The sequence below is a fragment of the Gekko japonicus genome, unplaced genomic scaffold (assembly GCF_001447785.1).
Source record: "Gekko japonicus isolate JY-2015 unplaced genomic scaffold, Gekko_japonicus_V1.1 scaffold178, whole genome shotgun sequence".
NCBI classification, from domain to species: Eukaryota; Metazoa; Chordata; class Lepidosauria; order Squamata; family Gekkonidae; genus Gekko; species Gekko japonicus.
The window spans coordinates 1,089,288-1,115,584 of record NW_015173679.1 but is presented as its reverse complement, the minus strand read 5'-3'; the positions used below and the strand labels follow the sequence as shown (position 1 = coordinate 1,115,584).

General features: G+C 41.9%; 1 protein-coding gene across 2 annotated transcripts in view; it reads left to right on the top strand.

Moving 5' to 3' along the window:
• The first annotated feature begins 21,346 nt into the window (after positions 1–21,346).
• The window catches only part of CCT8 (chaperonin containing TCP1 subunit 8), a 35,464-nt gene continuing 30,513 nt past the window's right edge, over positions 21,347–26,297 (top strand). The window contains exon 1 of one of the 2 annotated variants that reach the window (XM_015422989.1): positions 21,347–21,489. In XM_015422989.1, coding sequence (XP_015278475.1) covers positions 21,430–21,489 — 60 coding nt within the window. In that variant the 5' untranslated portion in view covers positions 21,347–21,429. The remainder of the gene's footprint in view (positions 21,490–26,297) is intronic. The other variant, XM_015422987.1, reaches the window with a different exon arrangement.

The window sequence follows — 26,297 nt, the reverse complement described above, 5'->3', positions numbered from 1 at the left end:
CACTTCTATTTTTTAACTGCACTACTTTCACTTCATTAGAGTCTTTGAGTATGTGTAGCATTTGGGAGGTGTATGACTTCACTGAAACAGTGTCTGCTGGGGCTATTAGTCAGCCTACAAAAATAAACTTTTAAAAATATTCTGACATACAGATGAGAGCATTCAGGGGAAACGGAGGCAAACTGTGCATCTCGTAACAATTTTTAGTATCTAATTTAAACTGTGTTGCAGCCCACCTCTATGGAGGAAATTACTTGACATGAAGACTGATCTGTTTTTCCAGTGACTGCAGAAAGTGTAAGTGCATTATCTGTGGGTAACGTTGCTGGTGATACAGTTGATCCTGATCTTTATGCTGAATATCTTGAATGCTTGGCTAGTTTAGCATAAAGAGCACTTTGTGTGATCACTTAAGCTTCATCGGCCATTTGAAGAAATGTATGAGCACAGTAACCTGGTTATGCAGTCCTCCATTAACACAGCACAGCTGGCTGTGGTGAAGGCATAGCTATTACCCTCCATGAATCTTTCAACTTCTATAGATTTCCAATGCAAACTATCACTGTCATTGACTGTATGCTCCTTATATCAGGGGCTAAGAATAGGTTAGGCAGGCTTCTTGTCTACTGGCCACCTAGATCCCCAGTGGGCACCCTCTATGGACTGGCAGAAGTACTGTCTTGTTGGATGTGGGGTGGAGACTTCCAGACTGAAATCCGGCAGATAATATAAGAAAAACTCTGAATATTATATCTCACTGTAATCAAAACAAGATTGAGGCAGCCATATTGTCACTCGATATAGAGAAGGCTTTTGACAGATTGGAACCCCTGTTTTTGAAAGAAACTCTATTAGTAATGGGTTTTGGGGACAACTTTTGTAGGGCAATTGGAGCGCTATACACAGCCCCTACAGCACACATATGAATTAACGGCCTTACATCTGAGGAATTCCATTTAACAAGAGGAACATGGCAGGGTTGCCCTCTATCTCCGCTTTTATTTGCTCTGGCCATGGAACCACTCACTTCCATAATTAGAGACAACAAACTCATATCAAGGGTTGAGATTAATAAATTAGAATATAAGGTTTGCCTTTTTGCTGACGATATGTCTTAGCAAATCTAGCAGAATCGCTACTCAAAGTGGAGAGAGTCTTAAAGAAGTTCAAAGAAGTCTAGGGTTTACAGCTTAATTTGAACAAAACAGAACTATATCCAATACACATTGCATCAAATTCTAAATAATTTGTTGAAGAACACTTCAGATATAAGTGGATAACGGAATCCTGGAGACAATTGGGGGTCTGGATCCCATTGAATCTAAAGGATATCCTGAAAGTTAACCATATAAAATTTTTTAAGGAAATCCTGGTTGATCTACAAAGATGAGATAAACTTCCATTAACTTGGGCAGACAGACTCAATCTGGTGAAAGCTTTTGTGTCCCCCAAAATTCTGTTCTATTTTAGGACTATCCCGATTGTAAGCGCTGACACCTATTTTAGGCAGTGGCAGTCAACACTGAACAAATGTATATGGGGCTTCCACAAGCCAAAAATCTAAGATGACACATGAAAATGGGAGGAATGGGTTTGCCAGATCTAAAGAGATACTATGAAGCGGCTCTACTGTCTCACCTGGTGATTATACTACCTTCTATAGCCACTCCTGACTGGAAGCAGATAGAACAAAGCTACTCTCCATCCTTTTCCCTACAAGAAGTAATATGGACTAGAAACTTTCTGTTGGCAGCAGCTAGAGCCTCTATCGCAACAAGGCAGAATATCTGTTATCCTCTTTAAAGATATGGGATGCAAAGCGCTCAAAATTAGTCTCTAATCCATCTCTGCTCTCTCTGTTTGTGGGTCGGAGCTGGTTCCCCCAAGCATTATATCCAGACACATTTACAAAATGGAGGGAAGCTAACTTAACAAGACTGGGATATTTCATGCAAGGGAATCCTAATGAACAAAATTGATTTAGATCAGAAGTCAGGTTATAGGCTTCCCTGGTTTCAATAATGCAATTACAGCATTTATTTAACACAGCCCAGTCCAAAAATCTTGGGATGAAACCTATTACCCCATTTGAAATTATTATAAAATCTGATACGGCATCATTTAAAGGTCTAATTTCTTCACTATACAACATACTGGGTCAACCAGATAATGAAAAATCTTTTCCCTATCATAAAAGTTGGGAACAGGATGTAATAGGATTATATCTAATCAACAATGGCAGTCTGTTTGGAAATCCTCAACACTTCAATCACACTCTATAAATGTCAAAGTACAATCCTTCAAAATTTTAAAATGAGACTATCTTTCGCCACAGAAACGACATTATATGTATCCTTCCACGATCTATTGCCATTAGATGGAAAAATAACCTACCTCCAACACTCACACTATGGTATGACAAAATCTGGCAATTCTATGTGATGGAAAAGATCGCTTACAAGAATGCCCTATCGGACAATGTGAGACAAAAAGCAATTTGGTACCCGTTATTCGATTATATGATAACTAAGGATACAGTGCCAAGAAATGTTTATCCTATAGGTCTATTACAATTGTAAGATTGATATACTAGTCTTATTGTTGATAATGGTAGCTCTATAAATATGTCAAACCAGCAGCATCTGAGAAAGTAATGTATCATAAATGTACTGTTCTTGTTTATCTCTTCTTTGTTTAATAAAAATGTTTAATAAACCCCCCCCAGACAATTAGCTGTGATACTCTTGCCAAGATTTTTGGTGATAAAATATTGAAAATAGGTCAGTTATAACATAGGCATGTGAAGAAATACCTTTTTTCTTTGGAGGTTTGAACTGAACAAAACCTTCACTCTCAATTTCTCTCTGGACAGAGAACATGCAGGAAGGGGGAAAGTCAGTTCAAGTCAGAGCCAGGTTGGTGTTGCTGGATGACCTTGGGCAAGACATAGTTCTGTCAGAGCTGTTATTGAAAGAGCAGTTCTCAAAAGAGCTCTCTCAACCTGACTTACCTCACAGGATGTCTGTTGTGGGGAGGGGAGGGGGAAAGAGGTTGTAAGCCGGTCTGAGACTCCGAGTCAAGGGCACGGTATAAATCCAATCTCTTCTTCTTCTTGTTTCCAGTCTCAACTCAGCCACCTTTTTAGAAATGCTAATAGGTCTAGCAAGAGACAATGGAATGGTCAAAATCCCCACCACCACTAATCAAGGAGCAGAGACTTGGAGGAATTAAGACTAGAAGGATTTCAGGAAGAAACTCCTGGAGATCTCAGGAAAAGCTTCTTTGAACAAGAAGAGTTGGTTTTATACCCTGACCTTCACTACCCAAAGGAGTCTTGGAGCAGCTTACAATCGCCTTCCCTTCCTCTCCCCACAACAGACACCCTATGAGGTGGTGGGGCTGAGAGAGCTCTGAGAGAACTGTGACTGACCCAAGGTCACCCAGCTAGCTTCATGTGAAGGAGTTGGGAATCAACCTCAGTTCTCCAGATTAGAGTCCACTGCTCTTAACCACTACACCATGCTGACTCTCTTTGAGCCAGTTTGACCAGGTCAGTGGATGGAGAAAGAGGAATTATAAAACTCCTGGGAACAAGGAGGAGTCTTTTTTTGTGCTGATCCCATTGAGGCAGACATAACTCTTACTTGAGGACTGTGGGAGGTGACCATTGCCATGTGCTGGCTTGCACACCTGAAAGAGACTTGGAGGTAATGGAAACCTGTGGAACATCCAGTAACTTTCTAAGGAACCTGCCTTATATTTAATGTCTGATACAGCATGTATAAAAGGAGGGACAGAGGAATTGTGTTTTACTCTTTTCTTTTGAATCCCTTGCTCAATTTGCTGCTGTGCTAAAAGTATGCTTGTGAACATTTTCTTTTAAATAAATGCTTTATGACTTTTGATCCTGGTAGTGGTTCTCTGTACCGCATAGACTTCTACTGTCTTGGACATGCTATTTCAAAAGCAGCACCAGGAGGAAGGGGAGGGCAGTCGGTTGGCAAATGGCTACTCCCCCAGTAGTGCACAAGGAAGTAAGCAGTCCCTGTGGAAGCCAGGCACTGGGCAGTGGGAGACACAGAAGCAAGGTCTCAGAACTTGGAAGGAAATCTGGGGCAATTCTGGTGTCTGTTGTGGGGAAGGGAAAGGAGTTTGTAAGCCGCTCTGAGACACCTTTGGCTAGTGAAGGGTGGGGTATAAATCCAATCTCTTCTTCTCCTCTTCTTCTTCCTTCCCAGTGGGCAATTCTTACAAAGGTCAGGTGGTGGCGGCAGTTGAACAGAGAGAGAAAAGCCCCTCCTGGTGTTGGGGAAACCTTGGAGGGTAGGGTAGAACAGGGCCTGCAGGTCTGAGCAGGACTGTTCCACCACAAGGTACATTGGAAGAAAGGCCTAATACACCATATGATGACCTTGCCTCTTTTCCTCCCTCAGAGGCAAGATTTGTCTCATTTTTCTCTCCCTTTCTGACTGAGCAGCTTTATCTATTTTCTTCTTTTGTGAAGAACAATTTATTTATTTATTTAATTACATTTATATCCCGCCCTCCCCGCTCGCGGGCTCACCCTGTCAGCATATGATATTTTGGTGCTGGCTCAGTCCAGAACCTTGAGGGAAGGGACAAGGTATCTCTCTTTAACTTAAACTACTGAAATGGCACTCAAGAGGTTTTTTTAAAGTTCAAAAATAACAAAATATTTTATTCAACATAGAGGGGAAAGGTCTGGTGATGTCAGGGGTAAAAGGTCTGAGATAAATCAATAAAGAACTCTGAGGTAGATCAGTACAGGCACAGATTACAGCTCATATGTTTTAAGCAATTGAGAGTTTCTTAAACTGAAGCTTTGTTGCAGCATTTCCTAAACACTCCAGTATACTTTCTTGAGCATATTTGGGTCTTTTAGTTTCCAGAAAGCAGCGATGCTTTGTCCACTACACAAACTCCTTCACTAAACACACCAGTATTCTTCTTGAGTTTTTAAACTGATTCTTCAGGTTTCAGAAGGCAGTTTCTAAACATATCTGAACAGGGATCACTTCATTCCTCTGAACTATGTCCCTTTTCCTACTGATTAGGGAATTTCTTCTCTCACTAGAAGATTTATTTCCTTTTCTGGCCTGAATTGGAGTCTTCTTCAATTTACCCACTCCTCCTGCCAACCTCCCCAGTTCTCCTTCTATATTAAACAGCTCCCATTCAGGGCTAAACGCAAACCCTGTCAATACTAAACCTTTCTCTGCCAGGCTTGTCTCAGACTCATCAGTACTAGACTCTTCTCAGTCAGGGCTGAATTCAGATTGTGTCCACACCCAACTCTTCTCCATCAAGCCTAGACTCAGACTGAATTATCCTTAGTAGTCATCTCTCAAATCTTTCTCTGCTCAACTAATGCTAACCAATCAGATCTCTTGGAGCAGCCTGTCACTCAAGGCTCTCTGGCTCTGTGAGGAATTAACCCTTCACAGTCCTTTACCTGTTTACCCAGCACTTATAAGATTTTAAAGTGCAATCTGTCACACACCACCTGGGCTCTTTATGGATCATTTTGACCCAGTTTCCATGATGTATGTGAATAAGATCCTGGGATCTGTGAAGACCTCTACTTGTACCCTTGGCCTCTACTTGTACCCTGCCCATCCTGGCTGATATAATCATGTAAGGACTACATCAACAAACCCTTAGCATCTCAGTTACTAACTCAGGGCACCTTTCTTCAGCCACTCAGGAAAGTGGTTACTTGTCCACTACTTAAAAAAAAAACATCCTACAGAAAAATGATGTGGCCAATTATTGCCTGGACTTAAATCCACCCTTTCTGGGCAAAGTGATTGAAAGAGTGGTAATGGACCAACTCCAAGTCTTCTTGGATAACTTCTCTGCCCTAGACCCTTTCTAATCTGCCTTCAGACCAAGCCAAGGGGCACAGAGAGCTCTGCTACCTTTAGTGGATTACCTCCATCTGAGTGTAGACAAAGGCCTGAAGGGTTTAATACCTTACCTTTTAGCCTCAGACCCTTACCCTGCCTGGTCCTCACAAATTCTTAATAAGTTAAATCAGATTGGCCTATTCCCAGAAGATCTCTTCTATGGAAGCTTATACAAGGCAAGAACAGCTGTCGGGCAGAGGCTTCGTGATATTGAATCACAAAATGAAGAAGCTTTGCTACCCAAGAACTACAGAAATATAAAATCTTTGTCTAATTTTACTGTTGCCCCTTATTTAGTTAACATTACCTATGAACCCTATAGATGAGACTTTTCCAGAGCCCGTTTTGAGGCACTCCCTTCCGCTGTACTGCAAGGTAAATTAACTCGAGTTCCGATGCATGCGCGTATATGCCCATGCATGGCTAATATGGTGGAATCAATTACTCATGTCCTCCTGTTCTGCAGACTCTGTCTTATACTACTCCTTCTGTCGAGATTTAGCCCTCTGCAGTCTTATCTTGACTTTAGGCTAGAAGTCCTTCATAAATTCTTCTTAGAAGACATTCAGAGCTCAGTGATTTACGCTGTGGCAAAATTTTGTTGCTTAGTTACTAGGAAATGTAAACTTATTTTAGCTGAAAAAAGTGTATGATTCTCCTTTTAACATTATTTTATGTTATTAATTTTATTAACTTTCTCTTGTTTATGTTTTTATACTATTCCTATGTTGTTACTGTTTTTAATAACTCCAATTCTATTAAATTTTCCAGGCAGATCTGATGGATTTAATATCTCCCTCCCCCCTTTCATATTGTTCTAACAAAGTCACCTCTAAGGTGGCCAAATTTTGCCTTTCAACAGAAAACAAGGAAGCAGCTGGTCAAGTCTTCTTATTAATTGTCTCTACTATTGAAATCAGACTGCCATGCTGCCTGGAAATTTTATTGTTTGCAAATGTGGAGAAATGTGGAGCCTTTGTCAGGAAAAGGATAATAACCCAGGATAATAAAGGATCCTATTTATGTAATTTTTGTACTGCTCAATACACTACGCTTCAGTTCTTCCTGGTGGTTCCAGATTTCCAAAATCCTAATGCATTGGTTATTTAATGTCCCATTTTTGCGATTGTACTGATTCACTCTGTATAATCTGGCTTGAGTCTCTGTGAGAAAGGTGAACTATAAATCATGTAAATAAAATAATAAAATAATAAATAGTATGAACAGATTGAGGTGTTTCTACCACAGCCTCAAGAACCACATTCTCATTTAAATGTGACTGAGAGGCAAAGAGGCTCCTCATGTGAGTTTGCACAGGATCTTTAAACTGTGCTTCAACTTGTGCTTGCCAGTTTGCATGCTAGAGCTCTATAGTCCTTGTGGATATTGTGCTGGCATGGAACCTTAAGGGCACAGAGCTGGTCTACATAAGTAGCGGCACAGTTTAAATGAGACTCAAAACTCATGCAAAGTTGCAAGAAGGTATATTTCTTTCTAACATCCTGTTTAAATTGGGCCTATGCTGAAGTCTGGGGAGAGAAGAGAACAGAGGTGACAATAGATTCTTTCTTGCCTCATTGGGGTACATTTGAGACAAAGAGACTGGTCGGTTGTTCCTTTGATACTTTACAGCTTCATATTTCTTAAGGATTGCCTTCTGTAAATTAGCAAAGCATACAGAATGTCTGTTAATTGCATCTGGGCAAGACTGGCCTTGTCACCAGGCATACCAAAAATTCACAGCTCTTAGCAACATAGAGATGCAATTATTAGAGAAGATGCAAGCTGTTCAATTTACATCTGTTACGCAGCTGTTAGAAATGTGGAGCGTTTGTCAGGAAAAGGATAATAACGCCCTTTCATAGTTAACATCCAATCACATTGTAAAGATAACATCCAATCATATATCTTCCCTCCAGCACAGACTCTTACATTTTATTGGTTACAGACATTGCTTCAGCCAATGGTATTGTTTCAGATTAAAATCTGGCTGAGGTCTCAAGCTTAACATAGGTTTAGATGGAGTGAATACCAACATGGGCAGTTGCTGATTTTGCCCATTTGCAGGTGGGCATCTGCATAAACACCTGCTGACTTGAGCAAAGTTGTCATGGCAGATCATAGTGAGACAGGCAGTTCCGCAAATAAGAGCTGCCATGGCCATGAAAGGCTTTTTATGTGATAGCCAATACCTTAACCTGAGCCTGGTAACAGATGGGCAGCCAATGGAGTGCCTGAAGAATGGGAGTAATATGCATGCTCTGTCTAGCTCCTTTTAATAGCCAAACTGCAGCATTCTGGACCAGCTAGAGTTTCTGAGTTGATTTTGTGGGGATCCAATGTATAATGCATTACAGTAGTCTATGTTACTGTGGCATGGATCCAGGTGGCCAGGTCAGCTGTATAAAGGTAAGGGGAATCTTGCTTTCTTTCTTAGTTACAATAATAGATCAGTCACGATTGACACTCATAGTTATCAGCAGGGTAGCTGCTGGAGCCTCTCCCCAAGATACCAACCAAGTTTGAAGAACATTGGACCAGGGGGTCCAATTCTACGGGCCCCCCAAAAGGTTGCCCCTATCCCCTCCATTGTTCTGTATGGTGGGAAAAAAGTAACTTTTTTCCCGCCATAGAGAACAATGGAGGGGATAGGGGCAACCTGTTTGGGAGCCCGTAGAATTGGACCCCCTGGTTCAATGTTCCTGAAACATGGCGGATATCTTGGGGAGAGGCTCCAGCAGCTACCCTGCGATTTTGGAGCCTCTCCCTCAAACCCCCTCCCCTTCAGCCCCCAGAATATACCCTATGTTTTCACCATTGACTTCAATGACCCATAGGATATAATGGGGCCGAACTGCGGGAAGCCGATTCTTCTGCTTGCCCACCTCTCACCTCTGCACCTCATCTTCTGCCAGGCATGGAGGAGCCCAGCTCGCCCAGGCTTCTTGCCTCCTGCTTCCTTGGCAATGCCTCTGGCCCAGCCCCAGCCCCACCCCCAGGAAAACGGAAAGTCTACACCCAGGAAATGCTTTGGGGGGAAATGTCAGGGGCAGGTTCAAAAGTGCAAGCTACACACACCAAATGCACAGAGAACATCACTCAGCTGCCCCGCTCCTCTACAGTCTCTCCAATGTTGCTTTGAAGTTTGGTAAACATTTTGATTGAGTGGAGACAGTCTGTCTGAAAATGTATCCATTCATGAACTGCCATGAACCACTTGAAAGTCTGTGCAAAGTTTGTGCTGGGTGACCTGCCACAAACTTCAGTTTGCAAACCATGAACCAGCCAAAATTTGTCACGAATTTTAATTTGTGAGCTGGTTTGTGCCCATCCCTAATCACCAGAAATTATCAGCACCTGGTAGTTGGTAAGGCCAAAGAGCTTGTTAAGGCAAGGCTTAAAAACAGCAGCCAGAAGCGGGGTGGTGGTGGTGGTTTGCAAGGGGAACTTGGGAGCCATGAAGCAGGAAGAACAGTGTCAACTACTTCCGTTCCCTGTATGTATGAAGATCTGAATAAATAACTGACATAACTGACTGAAGAGTCTGATGTGTGCTTGGAGGAACAGGACTAATAGATTCTAGACCCTTACGCAGTGTCCAATGGGCTGCAGTGCTGCAGATTGGCTGGGAGATGCCCAATCCTGCCACTCCCACCTAAACAGAAACAGAGCATCCTCAAAATCTACAAAGAGCACTAGTCCAAGATATTAGATGCTTTGGTGGAACCTGTTGTGAGAAAAAATAATAATAAGATGGTTCAGAAAATTTGAAACCCATTTATACAATTAATTTCATAAATAAATCATAGTCTTTGTCTCTCCTCTTTCTCTGTAACTTTCCAAACAGCTAGCAGCACGACTCCCAACACGACTTTGCTAGGCCTTTGTCTCAAAAGATATATTTCCTCCACCTTAACTAACATCTGCATTACATTGTTCATGAACCTAAAGAATTTGGAAAACATTTAGACCTAAGGAATTTGGAAACATTTTAAGAATAAAAGATTGGTATGCACCTACCATTAAGAAGGAAGCCAGGATATTTGCAAATACTAAGGCTATTCTGTTTTATATTGCTTGCATGTCTCTAGCTAATAAACTATTTTATTGTTTAAATAACCTTGTGTTGCATTCCAGCTAACTTTCCTTTTACATTCTACCCGCCTTGGTAAGGGGCACACACCAGACCATTACGAATCTAGAGGGGGGGGTGCAGGTAACACTATACAGAATTAGTTTAGACTGTCCAGTCCTACAGCTGCATTCTTACAACAGAACCCAGTTTACATTAGAGCGTAACTCTCAGCCCAGAAGCAACAGAGTTTTGTGGCACTTTAAAGACTAACAGAATGTATTGTAATGAAAACTCATGGACTAGAACCCATTTCATTATTGTTGTGTATGGAGGTTCTACTCACAGAATCTTATGCTACAATAATTGTGTTTGTCTCTTTGTTGGTTTTGGAAAACAGTGATATTTTTGGATTTTGTCTCAATTCAGAGTGGAACTATTGGGGATGGACTACTATTTCATGAGGATCTCATCCAAACAATATTGAAGTCTGTTCTGTGTTGATGTTCCTGATCTAGACCAACTTCCATAGCATAACCTTAGAGAAGCTGGCAGTTTGCATTATATTGGCTTCAAGTCTTTGTCCAGCAACAAACAGTAATATTACATTTATATTAAACTGCCTAAATCTATATTACAGTGCACAGTAATACATTTTCAAATGGCCCACTCTACTGACAGGTGATTTAGAATGGCATTTATACAGTCTGAAAATGAATTTTAAATAACAGTTTATGGTCATATTTCTGATGGTAGAAGAACTCTGATAAGTAATGGTGGACTGTGTAGTTATGTGATTATTTCCCATGAGGTCCCCCCCATTGCAGCTGTGAGGCAGTCATTTAATGGAGATGACCAGCACAGGGGGAAAAGGGCTATTAAGCTTAAGCTCTTTCCCCTTGCACATTTTCCTGTTAAAAATCACCACCACGAAGCTACTTTTACCTCACTAAGGAAAACTTATATTCATACATATTTCATACATGTTTCCCACTTTGAGAACAGCAGTTCTGGTGGGAAAGATTTAGGCCCCTGCCACACTGCAGGGAAAACACTGGCCAAAGTGCGGCTTTTAAAAGCCGCACCAAAAAAGAGACGTCGTGGCGGGATCCCACGATCCCCTGAGCCGCGGCACCGTTGCTCCCCGGCATGATCAGATGCCGGGGAGGAAGTGACGATTGGGAGGGGGAGGCTGCCGAACTGTGCATGCTCGAGCATGTGCAGTACGGCCGGGGGCCGGGGATGAGCCGGCGGAAAGACGCGCCGGCGATCCCACAGCTGGCAGTGATGCGGCCTTTCGGAAAGAACCACCTAGGTAGGTGGTTCTTTTTTGCTGCGGAGTTTGGCCGGGCAGGGCGGGCCTTAAATAGCCAAACTCTTTCTCTGTCTCTTTAAATTACAACTTCTGCAGCTGCATTCTGTTTTTAAACAATCAGGAGAAATAACATAGGACTATGTGTAAAGTCCTATGTGTAAAGACGCTGAACTGCAGGCTGTGGAAGGTCAGTAGTTCAGCAGTTCAAGACCCGGGTGCCGCATGATGGAGTGAGCTCCCATCTCTAGTTCCAGCTCCTGCCAACCTAGCAGTTCGAAAGCAAGAAATTGCAAGTAGATAAATAGGTACCACTTCGGTGGGAAGGTAACAGCGTTCCGTGCGCCTTGGTGTTTAGTCATGCCGGCCACATGACCACGGAAACGTCTTCGGACAGCGCTGGCTCTTCGGCTTTGAAACGGAGATGAGCACCGCAACCCTAGAGTCGGATTCGACTGGCTTTCGAGCAAGGGAACCTTTACCTTTACCTTTATGTGTAAAGTAGTTTTGCCTTTTCAAAGGTTCTTGGGCGTAAAGTAGCAATGTTTGAGAAAGGCTTTGAAGCCTATGGAAGGCCAATGCAAAAGATATAGTCAATTAGTGGTTGTGAAAGGACTGAGATACCAGTTAATTCATTCTTGTGGAACCTTTTGAAAGACTGGCGGAAACATCTTTTCATCTATTATAATTAGAGATAGAGACCTTGTAAGGACAATATCTTGTATAAATTGGCAAAGGGTAAATAAAGCCCATACATGGACTCTACTACATTAAAAGGAAGTCATGTAGAAGATGCAAGATTTAAAGCCACCTGCCTCCATATAGAATAAAGGGAAAGCAAAGGAATATTTTTTAAAAAAACTGTTTTGTTTTGAAGCAGCTACAGTTGTTCTAGAATTCATCCAGAGCTCATACCAACCAGAGGAAGGAAGCTAATTCATTAGTACACTGACTTTAAAAAACTATGTTTTATTTGTAGTACATTGTCTCAGAAATGGGAATCAACAAAGTTGTTTGAAAAGTAAGGTAATTTCAGTAACAGTTAATTGGTACCGTCAAGGAAATGAAGTTATCCCAAGACAAAAGTTTGGAGGTCTGAGAATACTGTGCTTTTTTTTGTAGTGTTAGGTCAACAAAAGACCATCCAAACTGTGTTCTTTTATACATGCAAAGCTATTATACATGCAAAACCAAAATGATAACTTTTGGAACAGATTTTGAAGTGATTGTATTTACTAGCCCATTGCAGAGCAGATTCAGTAACATCACAAAATTAATACAGGGCACAATATGGAGTGGAAATTATTTAAGGATGATCTGCTTTCCAATACTGCCCTCAAGAGAACAGATCTGAGAAGTTCTTTAGAAAAAAAACTGTAAAACAACTACCCACAATGAAGCTGATGTTTCTTAGGCTAACAGGGACTGACTTATTAAAGATAATGCTGAGTGTATGAATCAATAACACCTAAGATTTAGAACATTTATCAGTATTACTGAACTACCTATATGCCTACTTACTATATGGTGTGTGTATTGGAATGTTGCCATAAAGATAGGCTGTAGCTGAGTGGATGGGTGAAAGAATGACAGGCTTCAATTCTCTTCCCAACTGGCTGTGCATTTTGCTTCCTTGGTCCATACCTCCTCCTTATGTCAGTTTCTTGGGACCCTTACCTCTGCTCTGTCTTCCTAAGCCCTGCATTTGTGTTCCTGTTGCCTACTCCATTGTTGCTCCTTATGGGTTCTGTCTTTAGTAAGCCTTTTGAAAAGAAATGGTGGTCCACAAAGCCATAAATCCCATCTCTTGCTGTCATAAGCAACACAGTTGTCAATATCCTATTGTTGGGGGGAAATGCTTCCTACTCCCAGGGAGCCACAACAGGGCTATCAGGACCGGGGGGAGGGGGACAACCCTGACATACCATTTATTAACTATGCTGTCTAGCTCTCTGCTCTGATCATTAAGAGTGAATTCAGTCACTCTCTAAGGAGAATCTTGAGTACATTTGCCCTGTTTCAGCTGACATGGTTGGAGAACAGCTGAACACATTATACCAATTATAGTGCAAATCATTTCCATCTCCAAACCATATGTTCTACACTTAAGCTATATGGTCCATATTTCATGGTTTCAGAGCTGGCTGAAATTCCAGTACATGCACTGTTGGAATATGCAAGGTCTTATAGTACAGCCTAAGGAAAATTTGAAGATCATCCTACAGGGGAACAGCTGAAGGACTGGTAGTTAGCATAGCTAGGCTAGGGACTGCCCACAATTTCAACTTGTGTCCTTGCTGTCTCCCGATTGGCCCTTCTGGAAACTTCCTGCCCCTGTAGAGCTTCCTTCTTGTTGTTGTTCCTCCTTCAGCAGTTAGGTTTGACAGTTAAGGTTCCCTCTCTTCTATGTTCTATAACCGTTAGTTCTTCTTTAATAAACCTATTTTTCTCTGAACAGTCAGTGCTCCACTTCCTTTGAATATTTAAACTCTGCCAACATTAGGGCTGCCAAGTCGCGTTGAATTGCGGCGGGGGATCGTCATTCTTTACAGGAGCTCTGCCGCGGGGGACGGCAACAGGCGTTGCACCGCCGTTGCCAGGATGTGACGCTACGTGTTGCTCTGGCAACGGGACTCCAAACAGCCCCGTTGCCAAAGCGACGCGTAGCGTCACATCCTGGCGATGGCGGTGCAATGCCTGTTGCCGTCCCCCGCGGCAGAGCTCCTGTAAAGAATGACGATCCCCCACCGCGATTCAACGAGACTTGGCAGCCCTAGCCAACATGCACTATCATGATTTTGTATTTTCACAGGTAAGTGTACCTGTCCTATGCAGAAATGTTTCAGTTCTGTATATTTATTTATTTTAATTATTTAAACACTTTCCCTGATGCTGGGAAAGATTGAAGGTAACAGAAGAAGGGGATGACAAAGGATGAGATGGTTAGATAGTGTTACCAATGCAATGAACATGAAATTGAGCAAACTCTGGAGGACGGAGGAAGACAGGAGGGCCTGGCGTGATGTGGTCCATGGGGTTGCAAAGAGTTGGACTTGACTGTGCAACTGAACAAAAAAAAAAAGCCGTTTTTCTCCTTGGAATGACCCAAAGTAGCTTACAAAAAGGTTCCAAAGTACAACATTATTTGAACAACAGACAAAGAAAACAACCATCTGGGCTAGTTCAGATCCACAAAGCTGACTACTACCAAAAGGCTTGCACCTCTGGCCCCAGTCTGGCTAAATACCTGTAAGAAGAGGAGGAAAAAAGTCAGCCTAAATGGAATTCAACTGCTGCTTGCTTTAAACATGTGCTTGAGACCTTTGGTCATGTAAGCCGAAATAAATAAATGAAAATTGCTGCTTGCTTCCTTCCTTCCTTCAAGTCAACAGGATCGTCCTTACTTCCCCCCTTCTTTGGATGAAGAAAGGTGCTCATTTGATAATTTCTAAATGAACAGCACTTTTACCATATTCATTTTTAAAAGATATTAATTTCTAAGATCACCTTTGGTGAAGGAATGTGTTCAATATATATGTCTAGATAAAATCCTGCTTTGACACTTTGTGCTTTAATCTTCAGCAGTAGTCGTTTCAAGTCTTCACAATTTTTCTGCCAGTAATGTGGTGTCATCTGCATATCTCAAATTGTTAATGTTCCTTCCACCAATTTTCACTCCACCATCATCGAAATCTAATCCAGTTTTCCTTATGATATGTCCTGCATATAGATTGAAGAGACAGGGGATAAAATACATCCTTGTCTGACACCTTTGCTGATCAGAAACCATTGTTTTTCCATATCCTGTCCTAATAGTAGCCTCCTGTTTGGAGTACAGGTTGCACATCAAAACCATTGGATGCTGTGGCACACCCATTTCTTTGTAAACCAACCATAACTTTTCATGGTCCACACAGTCAAAAGCATTGCTGTAATCTATGAAACACAAACTGATTTTCTTCTGAAATTCTCTCCTATGCTCCAGTAACCTATGTAAATTTGCAATATGATCTCTAGTGCCTCTTCCTTATCTGAATCCAGCTTGAACATCTGGCATTTCTTATTCCATATACGGTAACAGTCTTTGTTGTAAGATTTTTGGCATCACGTTACTCACATGAGAAATTAATGGATGAGGGCATTCAAACTGAAAATTAATCCAAAGTAGAATTGCTTCTGCATCCTATGATGTTCCTCTTTCAAAAACTTCATCCCACTAGACACTGCTCCAGGTTTTGTCACCTCTCTACCTTATCCACTGCACCAGGAAGCCTAGTGGGAATAAAGTTTTGGAATAGAATCTGGGCTGAAATATAAAACCCACAGCCTGTGGTCAAAAGCTGTAGCATGAGATAACTTGAAAGAAACATTTTCTTCTTTAAAAAGAAATAAAAATAAAGATCAAGAATTAAGTTTATTTGGAATAACACAGAGGAAAATATTAGCAATTAAAATGGAGCAATGGGTAGTTTTCTCTCTCCTCTCTGTTACATTCAGGAATCAGTCTGATCCTCAAAGTCAGGGGTCCCCAGCACGGCACCCATGGCCCCATGATGCCCACCAACACCTTTCCTGGAGCCCACCAAGTGTTTTTAGAATGTGGGTGGGGCCAGGTAAGGCTCCTGCTAGACAGGATTTCTGATTGGTCATTGGAGATCTGATTGTGTGGATTACAATAATGTTGTTTCAGTGGCTGCTGCCACCACAGTCTTGTTTTTATTTTCATTGCGTTTTCCCAGTCTATTTTTTAGTTATTCCTCTCGTCCCCTGAACTTGAGCTTCCTGTGTGTGTGTGTGGGGGGGCTCCTGTCTCTTTTAGTGGCCATTTTGTGGTTGGCTCCATTGTAGCCCTTTTGTGATTGTACCCACCACCCTGTGCCAGAATTCCAAAGGTGCACATAGGATCAGAAAGGTTGGGGTCCCTGGCCAAAGTGTTTTGCTTGTGTTGCATGGGGTGGCACTTACCTCTACAGCTCATCTTGACAGCTTGGCTTTTCTCTTGGACCCGATACTGCTCCTGGGTGTGGTCCTATTTGAGTGGTCCTATAAAGAAGTGATTCTGTAGTCACAGAAGAACAAGCTGATGATAAGCAGTCACATTTTCCTTTATACACAAGACCCAAATGAATTGTGACTAGGGTCCAAGGATTCTTTTTTGGTAGAAAGCTGTTGTTTTCCATTCCAATCTATTAGACCCTTGAAAATGTTATATAAAACCAGTTTTATTGTATTATGCTTGCCAGTTTTCTCCTCCCCTAAGCTTTAAATTCAAGGACAATTATTTTCTGGCCATAATCACAGCATGAATTAGAGCTGGTTTCCATGGTATTAATTTAGTATTCAAGCAACACTTTGATATTTTAGCAAAACTTTAGGTCAGTAGTTATTATTGCCAACTCTGATTTAGGAAATTCCTAGAGATTTGGCAGTAGTACCTGGGTAGAGAGGTCAGCAGGGATGTGATTCCACAGAGTCTACCCTTTCAAGATGCCATTTCCTCCGGATCAACTGATTTCTGTACTATAGAGATCAGCTATTATTCCAGAAGAACTTCAGGCCCTACCTGGAGGCTGGCAGCCCTAGTGGTTATCAAATTGCGCTGGGGAACCTTGGTGTTTCCAAGCATTCCAAGGGATCTTCCATAAGAAGACCAGTAAAGGTGAGCAACACTCCCTGAAAGTCTGAACATTGCTGGTTAAAGATTACATTCTACAGGGGTCCCCAGTCTCATTGAACCTGTGGATACTTTTGGTATTTTGAGAACATGGAATGGGCATTCAACACAAAATGGCTGCCATGGAAGCCAGGACCAGCGGCAAAATGTTGGGAAGTTGCAAGCTGAAAAGTACGCAGACAGATGAGTGATTTCAGCTAACGTACTTTTATTCCGCAAGAACAAGACAAAGTAGCTGGCTCGCAGGCCGGTTTATATGCTCCAAGGAAACACACACCCCCACACACCCAACACCCGTGAATGGTCTATTTACAATGATTACATTATTCCTAGGGACCCTAGGTTCCCGATTGGCAGGGAACTAGGATCCTCACAACTAATTGTGTTCAGGAGCGAAGCTCAAATACTCTCCTGACCGCATGCTGGACCGGCTTAAACTGGATCACGCACATGGCCGGGTCAGGACACAACACAACACAAGCCAAGCATGCTCTTATAATTGAGAAAGCTGTTTCTGAAAGTACCTCCAGCTCTAGGGAGGTAGAGGAAATCCATGAGTGACTATTTGCTTTGAGAAAGAGATAGCTGTGAGAAGAGATGTTTTAAGGAAGAAGCAAAGGGGTGCCAGGTAACCAACTGGCAGGTGCTGTGGCATCCATGGGTACCACACTGGGGATCACTGATCCACAACATATTCATGTGCAGTGCTTTAGCTATCAGGCTGTGTTTTGTCTACAAAATATTTTTCTACAGTCATTGATTTCCATCTTTTATTTTAATACTCATCTTGTGTATTTTGTGTGTGTGTGTTAGAGGATTCCTCTGGTTGAATATTCTAGACATATGATCCATTCATTAATTAAATGTCATTTCTTTTAACACAGAAAGTGTTAGGGTGTCTTTCTGCGACCAGGTCAGTGTTTCAAAACAAACACAGGGAATCTAATTAAGAATCAGTACATTGTTTAGTGGTAAAATGGTCTTCAGAATTGTCCTATGAACCAAAATTAGGGGAATGGTAGCAAAAACGAAACCCAAAATAGTCACAACACCCTCATGAAAACTCTTGACAAAAATAAATCTTTGTGGTCTTTAACTGTCTTGTTGCATTCTAGGCCTCTAGCTCTGGAGGTTGCTGTTGTAAAATATTGGCACTTCTTTTTATTTTAATGGAATAGCTAATTCCCTTAACATTGTATGAAATAATTTTGAGGGCATTCGTTTTATACTGGAAGACCAGCCATAATTCTACCCAGTAGACTGCACTCTTTATGCAATGGTACATGAAATTTAAAGTTTTATGACTTTAAAGCTAGATCTACTGTATATTGACTGTTCTCACAGAGAGCCATTGGTGTAGTGGTTAAGTGTGTGGATTCTAATCTGGAAGAACCAGGTATGATTCCCCATTCCTCCACTTGCAGCTGTTGGATGACCTTGAGCAAGCCATAGTTCTGTCAGAGCTGTCCTTGAAAGAGCTCTCTTAGCCCCACCTACCTCACAGAGTGTCTGTTGTGGTGAGGGGAAGGGAAAGGAGTTTGTATATTGACTGTTCTCACAGAGAGCCAGTTTGGTGTAGTGGTTGTGCGTGGATTCTAATCTGGAAGAACCAGGTATGATTCCCCATTCCTCCACTTGCAGCTTCTGGATGACCTTGGGCAAGCCATAGTTCTGTCAGAGCTGTCCTTGAAAGAGCTCTCTTAGCCCCACCTACCTCACAGGGTGTCTGTTGTGGTGAGGGGAAGGGAAAGGAGTTTGTAAGCTGCTCTGAAACTCTGAGTGAAGGGTAGGGTATAAATCCAATCTCTTCTTCTTCTTCTCATGTAAAATTTTGTATAAAGCCAGAATGCCCTTCTCTGTTTCAAGGTCTCAGAGCTCAAGTGGGCTGACCTTAAAAATATAGTGGCTGAATTTCTTTAAGCCCAACCTATATTGCTTTCTTTTAATTGGAATCTTGCCAATTGGTGCTATTATGTCATAAGAACATAAGAGACGCCCATGTTCGATCAGGCCAAAGGCCCATCTAGTCCAACACTCTGTCACACAGTGGCCAAAAATACCAGATGCCATCAGGAGGTCCACCAGTGGGGCCAGGACATTAGAAGCCCTCCCACTGTTGGCCCCCCAAGCACCAAGAAGACAGAGCATCACTTGCCCCAGAGCCCCTATCTATACCTTGTGGCTAATAGCCACTGATGGACCTCTGCTCCATATGTCTAACTAATTCCCTTTTGAAGCCGTCCATGTTTGTAGCAGACTGGAGGACAGACTGGAGGACCAAGCCCTGTTGGGCTCTGTGTTGTTTCTGGGTATTTTAAACTTGGGAGGTAACATGGACAACTAGTGGCATTTAAAGCCAGGCAACAGGGACATGATGGGCTCCAGGTTTGGGGAGGGGGACAAGGGGGGTAAGCAGAGAATTTACAGCCCCCTCCTTGGTCTTCTCTTCCTGCCTACCCACCCACATGCCCCACCCAGCCTGTGCTCCCCAACCTTTCAAAAGACCTCTCACCATCTGTGCTCCCAGCTACCTGACCACATGCAGCCCTTTCCATGATAGTGCAGCTGGGAGTGCTGCCTCCATGGTTGCCAGAAGCTCTACCATCATTGTGCACTACTTGCATCCATGTCCTTCAGAGTCATCTAGTCCAACCCCCTGCTCAATGCAGGATCAGCCTAGAGCATCCCTGACAAGTGTTTGTCCAGCTGCTGCTTAAAGACTGCCAGTGAGGGGGGAGCTCACCACCTCCCTAAGCAGCTGATTCCACTGCTGAACAACAGTCCATTCTTAATGGACCAATGCATTTTTTAAAAAAGCTGACTGTGGCAGTTGTTGCTGCATTGCCCAGATCTTTTTTAAAAGCTGTGGCAGTTGTTGCTGCATTGCCCAGAGACAACAGGAAAGGAAGTTGCAGTGAACAGAAATGATCAACTGAAACACAGGATTTGTTGCGTTCCCCTGAAGCAGAACATCTCTTAAACTGGATCAAAAGACACATCCTTCCAAGAATATGGAGGAATGGTAGTGCAATGCCAATCCATACTGCAAGAATTGAACTTCTATTATACAATATAAATAATTCCCATTTAAACAAAACAAAACAAAACACTGCCCAAAAAACAGCTCCTGGAAAGATCAGAATAGCATGGAGGAAATAGGAGAATGGTGGATCCACCATGGTAATTGCTGGTACGACTGATGGCAATTATGCCACAAGTGGCATGCCTGGAACCATCCAGTTCAGTCTAATTCAAACAGAATAGTACAATATCTAACCCATGTAAGGAATGAGGAAGGACAGGAGCAGCCATATTCTGTGAGGATTGCTGCAAATGTGAAAGGATAAATGTGCACTGGCAATATCCATAACTTATTGCAGTCAGCATGAGTCAGATTCAAGGTAACTCTTGTAGACCATCATGCTATGCTTGCTTATTTGATAGTAAGACGTGTTGATTTCAGTAGTTTTTTACTTCCAAGTAAATACGCATCGATTGTGGTTGGAGTATCAAACTGTGAGAGCACTCCCGTAAGTACAACCTCACCTCACCTGGACCATTAATTTGCTCCACCTAACAATTTTTCGGAAACTTTCCTTTATAATTTTCCCTATGACAGCTTTTTTTTTAGAATAAGGGGTGGTTAAAAAAAAAATCTGTGGTGGATGGGGTTTCCCCAAATTGACTCAGACCCTCAGCCATCTGACCCATGGAGCTTTGCAAGTAAAGATTCACCTTGTTATGAGGGCGAGTGTAGATTCTGCAAGAGCAGCATAACTGTTCTTAGGTGATCCGACCTGGAAAAAACCGACCTTTTAATAATATGGTTAATATCAGGGATAAGGGAATTAATGTATTTACAGAAGTTGTTCATTACTGAGCATGTACAAGCTTTTGAACTTATATCATTTTAACTATCCGGCAGTAAGAATTCATATACAGTAAAATACGGAACAGCATTTGGTCTTCGCAAAAGAATTTCAGCTTCTATGGATTACAATGAAATAATCGATCTTCTATTCTGGATATCGGCGGGCTCGCTATGTCCCTGAATCACGGACTACCGTCTTTCCAGGATCCCAATCTAATGAATAAATCAGCAAACTCCGAAACCAATGATCCACCGGCTACAGAAATGCACTTAAGATAATAATGGCAAACCGACGCTAACCCATATTATAAAATATAAATGGGAAAATAAAGACCGAACGATTCAACACCACCCACCACAACACAACAAAATGATCAAGCAGAGGACACTTTAACCGCGCATGCGCCGTGAGAAGAGAGGACGTCTCCGCCTTTCTCTGTCACCACTGCCTCCGTTTCCGGCCATTTCTTGCTGCCTTCCCCTCCATGCGCCTGCGCGTGTGTCGCTTGAACCGTACGCCTTCCTTTTGTGGCGGTGCGCGTGTGGGCCGGGAGAAGAGTAGTAAGAGCGGAGATGGCGCTGCACGTTCCGAAGGCTCCGGGCTTTGCCCAAATGCTGAAGGAAGGGGCGAAGGTGAGCGAGAGAGACGGGGGCTGACGCGGGGATGGGCAAAGGTAGTTGAGGCCGGGTGCGGAAGGTTCCAGAAGCGAAGGCTGCGCTCGGAAGCTCCATCCAGACTGTTCCATGCGCCTCTCGAGGGGTGGGGCTAGTTGGGCCCGAGTTTGTTTGACGCCGGTATGGCGCCGAGCTAACGGTTTTCTTTCTTTCTTTGAGCATGGCGGGGGTGGGATAAGTGCCCCCTCTCCCTCCGACTTCCACGGGGTATAAGGGAGGCACCCCACGCTTCATTTCGCCCGGTAACGTATGAATTGTAGTGTGGAGCCGCCTGGATTGGCAATCCCTTCCCCGCCATTGGCGTCTGTGGCACAGAAAGGGCGCTGGTAGCAAGAACCGGCTTTGAATAGGGTGCGGGGTTTCTCTAAAGCTTGTGACTTGGCTGCTGGCCAGTGACAGTTTCCCTGCTACTTTCTTCGGTTTCCTAGTTTGCTCTGGCGTAAGGTCGCACGTGTACACCGAATCTCGGGACCGTTCTGCTGACAGGAATGTATATAGCATACATCACTCTCTTCACAAGTGCTCTTCCACAGCCCCTTCCTCGCAGTTTTGTGGGCTCAGAACATTTTACAGGATATTTTTTTGGTCTGTGTCCTAGAAAGCTCATGATAAGTACTTTGCATCCTTCCAGAATTTTGTAGTTTAATGGCACATGCTATACAACCCACTTCCCGTATTGCCACTAGTGGATACATCTAGAAAAGGATGTAGGTGTTTTCATGCTCCACGTTTAATGTTAATCTGGAATTCCACTGGATGTAAACTTTTTCCTTTTTCAGAAATCAAATTTGGTACAGGTTGGTGTCTTTAGCATGGGGACCTTCTTGCGTGCTTGGAAACATGGAATCGGTGATTGGAAACAGGCTGTGCTAGTTGTGGGTCTAGTGTTAAAGCTTTTGTATTTTGCAGAGCTACATACGTTCTGTCATAGCTGGCAAGATTTTAAAAAGATGATTATAATTAAAGGAGCTCTATTCTCCATTGTGAACCTGTCTGTTCTTGCTACCATGTGGTACCTTGCTTCCATCTTTTCCACTCCTATTTGCTGTTAAAATGGTACACAAAGAGAAATTCTTAGGTTATACAGAATAAGAATATGTATATTTTAAATTGAGTGCGATTTCAAAGGAATCCAAATTCTCATACATAATAGAACTTGGATTCATTTGAAGTCTTTCTCTAAATTTTGTTTTTCATAATTAGTTGAATCCAAAAGTGCTCTTCTGATAGTGTAATGGAGATTATGGGAGTGGGGTGGTGATTTTTGCCCATTCCTTCCTCCCACTCCAGACCTTAGAGAGTTCATGAGGGTACCTTGATTACTAGGAGCAGAATCTCAGTGGGTTGCAGTGGGAAGGAGGAGGTGAGAGTCCTTTTTTGTCAGTTTCACTCTCCTTGGTATTTTGGTTTGAGTCCATAATATTTTATAGCCTGTTCATTTCAAAGACCTTTAATTTAAATTCACTGCTGTAGATTTTCTGTGTTGTGTGGCCGTGGTCTTGGCATTGTAGAACGTCAGGTTCTACAATGCCAAGACCACGGCCGCACAACCTGGAAAATCTACAGCAACTAACAAACTCAGGCCGTGAAAGCCTTCGACAACATATTTTAATTCTGATATAAATAGTAAAAAAAACCCTGTTTGACTGATACAAAGAAATATACACTAACTTGAAGAGGAAAATCATGTAACTTAGAATATCACCCAGTTTTAGTTTGTAGAAACTAAATGAACTCCTGGGTGTTCCAGGTGCTTGTATGTGGGCACTCAATGAAATTGCTGAGTGGTCAGGTTAGAACAGATAAAAGGAAGTACTTCTTCACCCAAAGAGTGATTAACACGTGGAATTCACTGCCACAGGAGGTGGCGGTGGCTACAAGCATGGACAGCTTCAAAAGGGAATTAGATAAGCATATGGAGCAGAGGTCCATCAGTGGCTATTAGTCACAAGGTATAGATAGGGGCTCTGGGGCAAGTGATGCTCTGTCTTCTTGGTACTTGGGGGGGTCAACAGTGGGTGGGCTTCTAATGTCCTGGCTCCACTGGTGGACCTCCTGATGGCACTGGTATTTCTGGCCACTGTGTGACACAGAGTGTTTGACTGGATGGGCCTTTGGCCTGATCCAACATTGGTGTCTCTTATGTTCTTATGTGCTAATCTTCTCTGTATCTTTCTAATTTTAGTATATGTGCTGCTGAAGCAAGCACCAAGTGCTTGTATTTGGACTTTGCAGCAAATTGGAGTTTGATTGAAGGCTACCGAAATCAATACATTTTTAGTTGTACTCTGCATGCAGAAGGGCAGTGTGTAGGCACATAGCAACGTGTTGAATTCATGTTGCTCACAAACAAGAAGGCTTGTTTGCAATGTCTGAAATCAGTCTGATTGTTTACATGTAAAACAGGATGCAGGAATATTGAAATGCAATTGGCCATGCAGAATTTTGGATTTACATTCTCTATAAAATTGTGGTATCAGGAGAAGCATTTCAGTTAGTACAATTTTATTTATTTTATTGGTCTTATATCCCGCCCTACCCCACAAATGCTCAGGACGGTCACAGCATATAAAACATAATAATAATTTTTTAAATAGAAGTTTTATTGGTTTTTCAAAAACAAAAGATTTTGGAAAGAAATGAGAGCAATACATTTTTAGAAAGTTCAGCCAAATATCTCACTCATAACATCGTATTAGCTTGTATATTATTTTTTCAACATATACTATAATGTCTAGTAACTTAAATCAGAAAGAATAGCAGTTTCCTGTTACATCTAATATAAAGAATAACATTTTGATAATCTACTCCAATTATATAAGTAGTTATGTTATATCCTCTGTACTACAAATTGTCTAATACTATTCTTAAACCATTTTGTCTAATACTATTCTTAAACCATTTTTATTAAAAAAAGAGAAAGAAAAGGAAAAATAAGCAAAATTTCTTATCAATTCCATGCTGTCTCTTAATAGAATACAATGTCATGAATTCCGTTGTCCGTTGTAGGTTCCAGGCTCTTGTCTTCAGCGGGGGTTGAGAGGGTGAAGGAATTAGAGGCCTGATCCCCCTCACCTCAGAACTGTAGAGCTCCACCCCAATGGGGTAGCCTCTATTTATTAAAACAAAACTCCTGGTCAGTGTTACTGCACAGCTGACTTCAGTCTTTGTTTCGTTCCAATCTATTCCTCCCTGGTGGCGGGTATTTTTCCTCTTTATTCCCAATCAAACCCTTCCCCTGCTTAAAGTAACAGAGACACTTTAGCTTCCCATCTGTCAGATCCGTATCGGTTCCTTCCTCCCCTTCTTCTGTCTTGTCTTGCTCGTGGTCCTCTGTGTCCAGGATCTTCCGTTTCTCTCTTTGCTGTATCCGCGCTCTCCCTGTCACCTTGATTCTTGTAGCAGTTTGCCCTTTTTGTTGTTCTTCGTTCCTCTTCTTGTATTGGGGCCAGTCAGTGGAGTCTGACACACAGCTATAAGGTGGACTGAATTTTTATGTAAATTGTACCTGTATCACCTTTAAAATATTCATTTATATTTTTTAACAATATTGGATTTCATCTAATTAATAATAAATTTTTCAATCACAACAGTGCATATTTTCCATCTATATTATACTGTGGTTCAATATAATCCACACACCTCGATCACAGTCAATTACAAATATTTAAATCTCTTTACTATTATATTATATTATAGTTTCATATTTTAGTATAAATCAAATTGGCCAATAAACACATTCAAAATAAGAACCTCAAGTTAGGTATTCTTTGTATACCTAGTATACTTTATAATTGCCACACTATTGGTTTTCATGTTATCAATAATACAATTTTAAATCACCATAATATATGTTTATCACCTCTTTAAGTTTTTACTAATATTCTGTCATTGTGTGTTTCAACATAATTAACTCATATAAATTTAAATCAAATGTCCACAATTATATTAAGTTTTGTATTTTACCATAAATCAATTTAACCAGTACACATGTTCAGAATGGATTGCATCAGGCTAAGTAATCCTTGTTTATAAGTTATTTATAGTTTTTCATTTTTTCCTGCTTTCTCCACACATTTCTTTTAAGGACCACCATATTTTTGTGCCTTTCTTCTTTAAAAATAGCTATTCCCCCCACCCCTCTATATTTGCTTGTATAAGGAATCATTTAGCCCATTGCTTCTATATTATTTCCTTGATTTATGTAACGGTTTAATATTTCTTTCTTTGCGGGAATCAAATCCTTCAGTGAAGCGTCTTTGTCAAAGTTTTGTTTTCTGGGTGACGTCTGTTCCTGTACTGCATTCGGTAACATGATCTATTCTTCTTCATTACACTCAAAGTTTTTTCAAAGACGTCCTGAATAGCTTAAAACATAATAATTATTAAAGCATATATTCTAAAACCAGATTTAAAACAATACAAAACAAGATAGCTTAACAAATAACTTCGAGTAGTCCATAATGCCTCCTGCAAGATGCTTGTCTTGGCACTGGGGTTGATGTTGTGGACAGGGGAGGCCAAGATGATTGGACGTCCGCCACCTCAACTGAAGGCCTGGTGGAACAGCTCAGTTTTACATGCTCTGTGGGACTCTCCCACAAGGCCTTGATTTCAACTGGGAGCACATTCCACCAGGTCGGAGCCAGAGCAGAGAAAGCCCTGGCTGACGCTAAGTGGACTACCAAAAGATGTTGATCTGCCAAGCACAAGGCTCTCCGGGGCACATATGGAGAGAGACAGTCCCATAGGTATGCTGGTCCCTG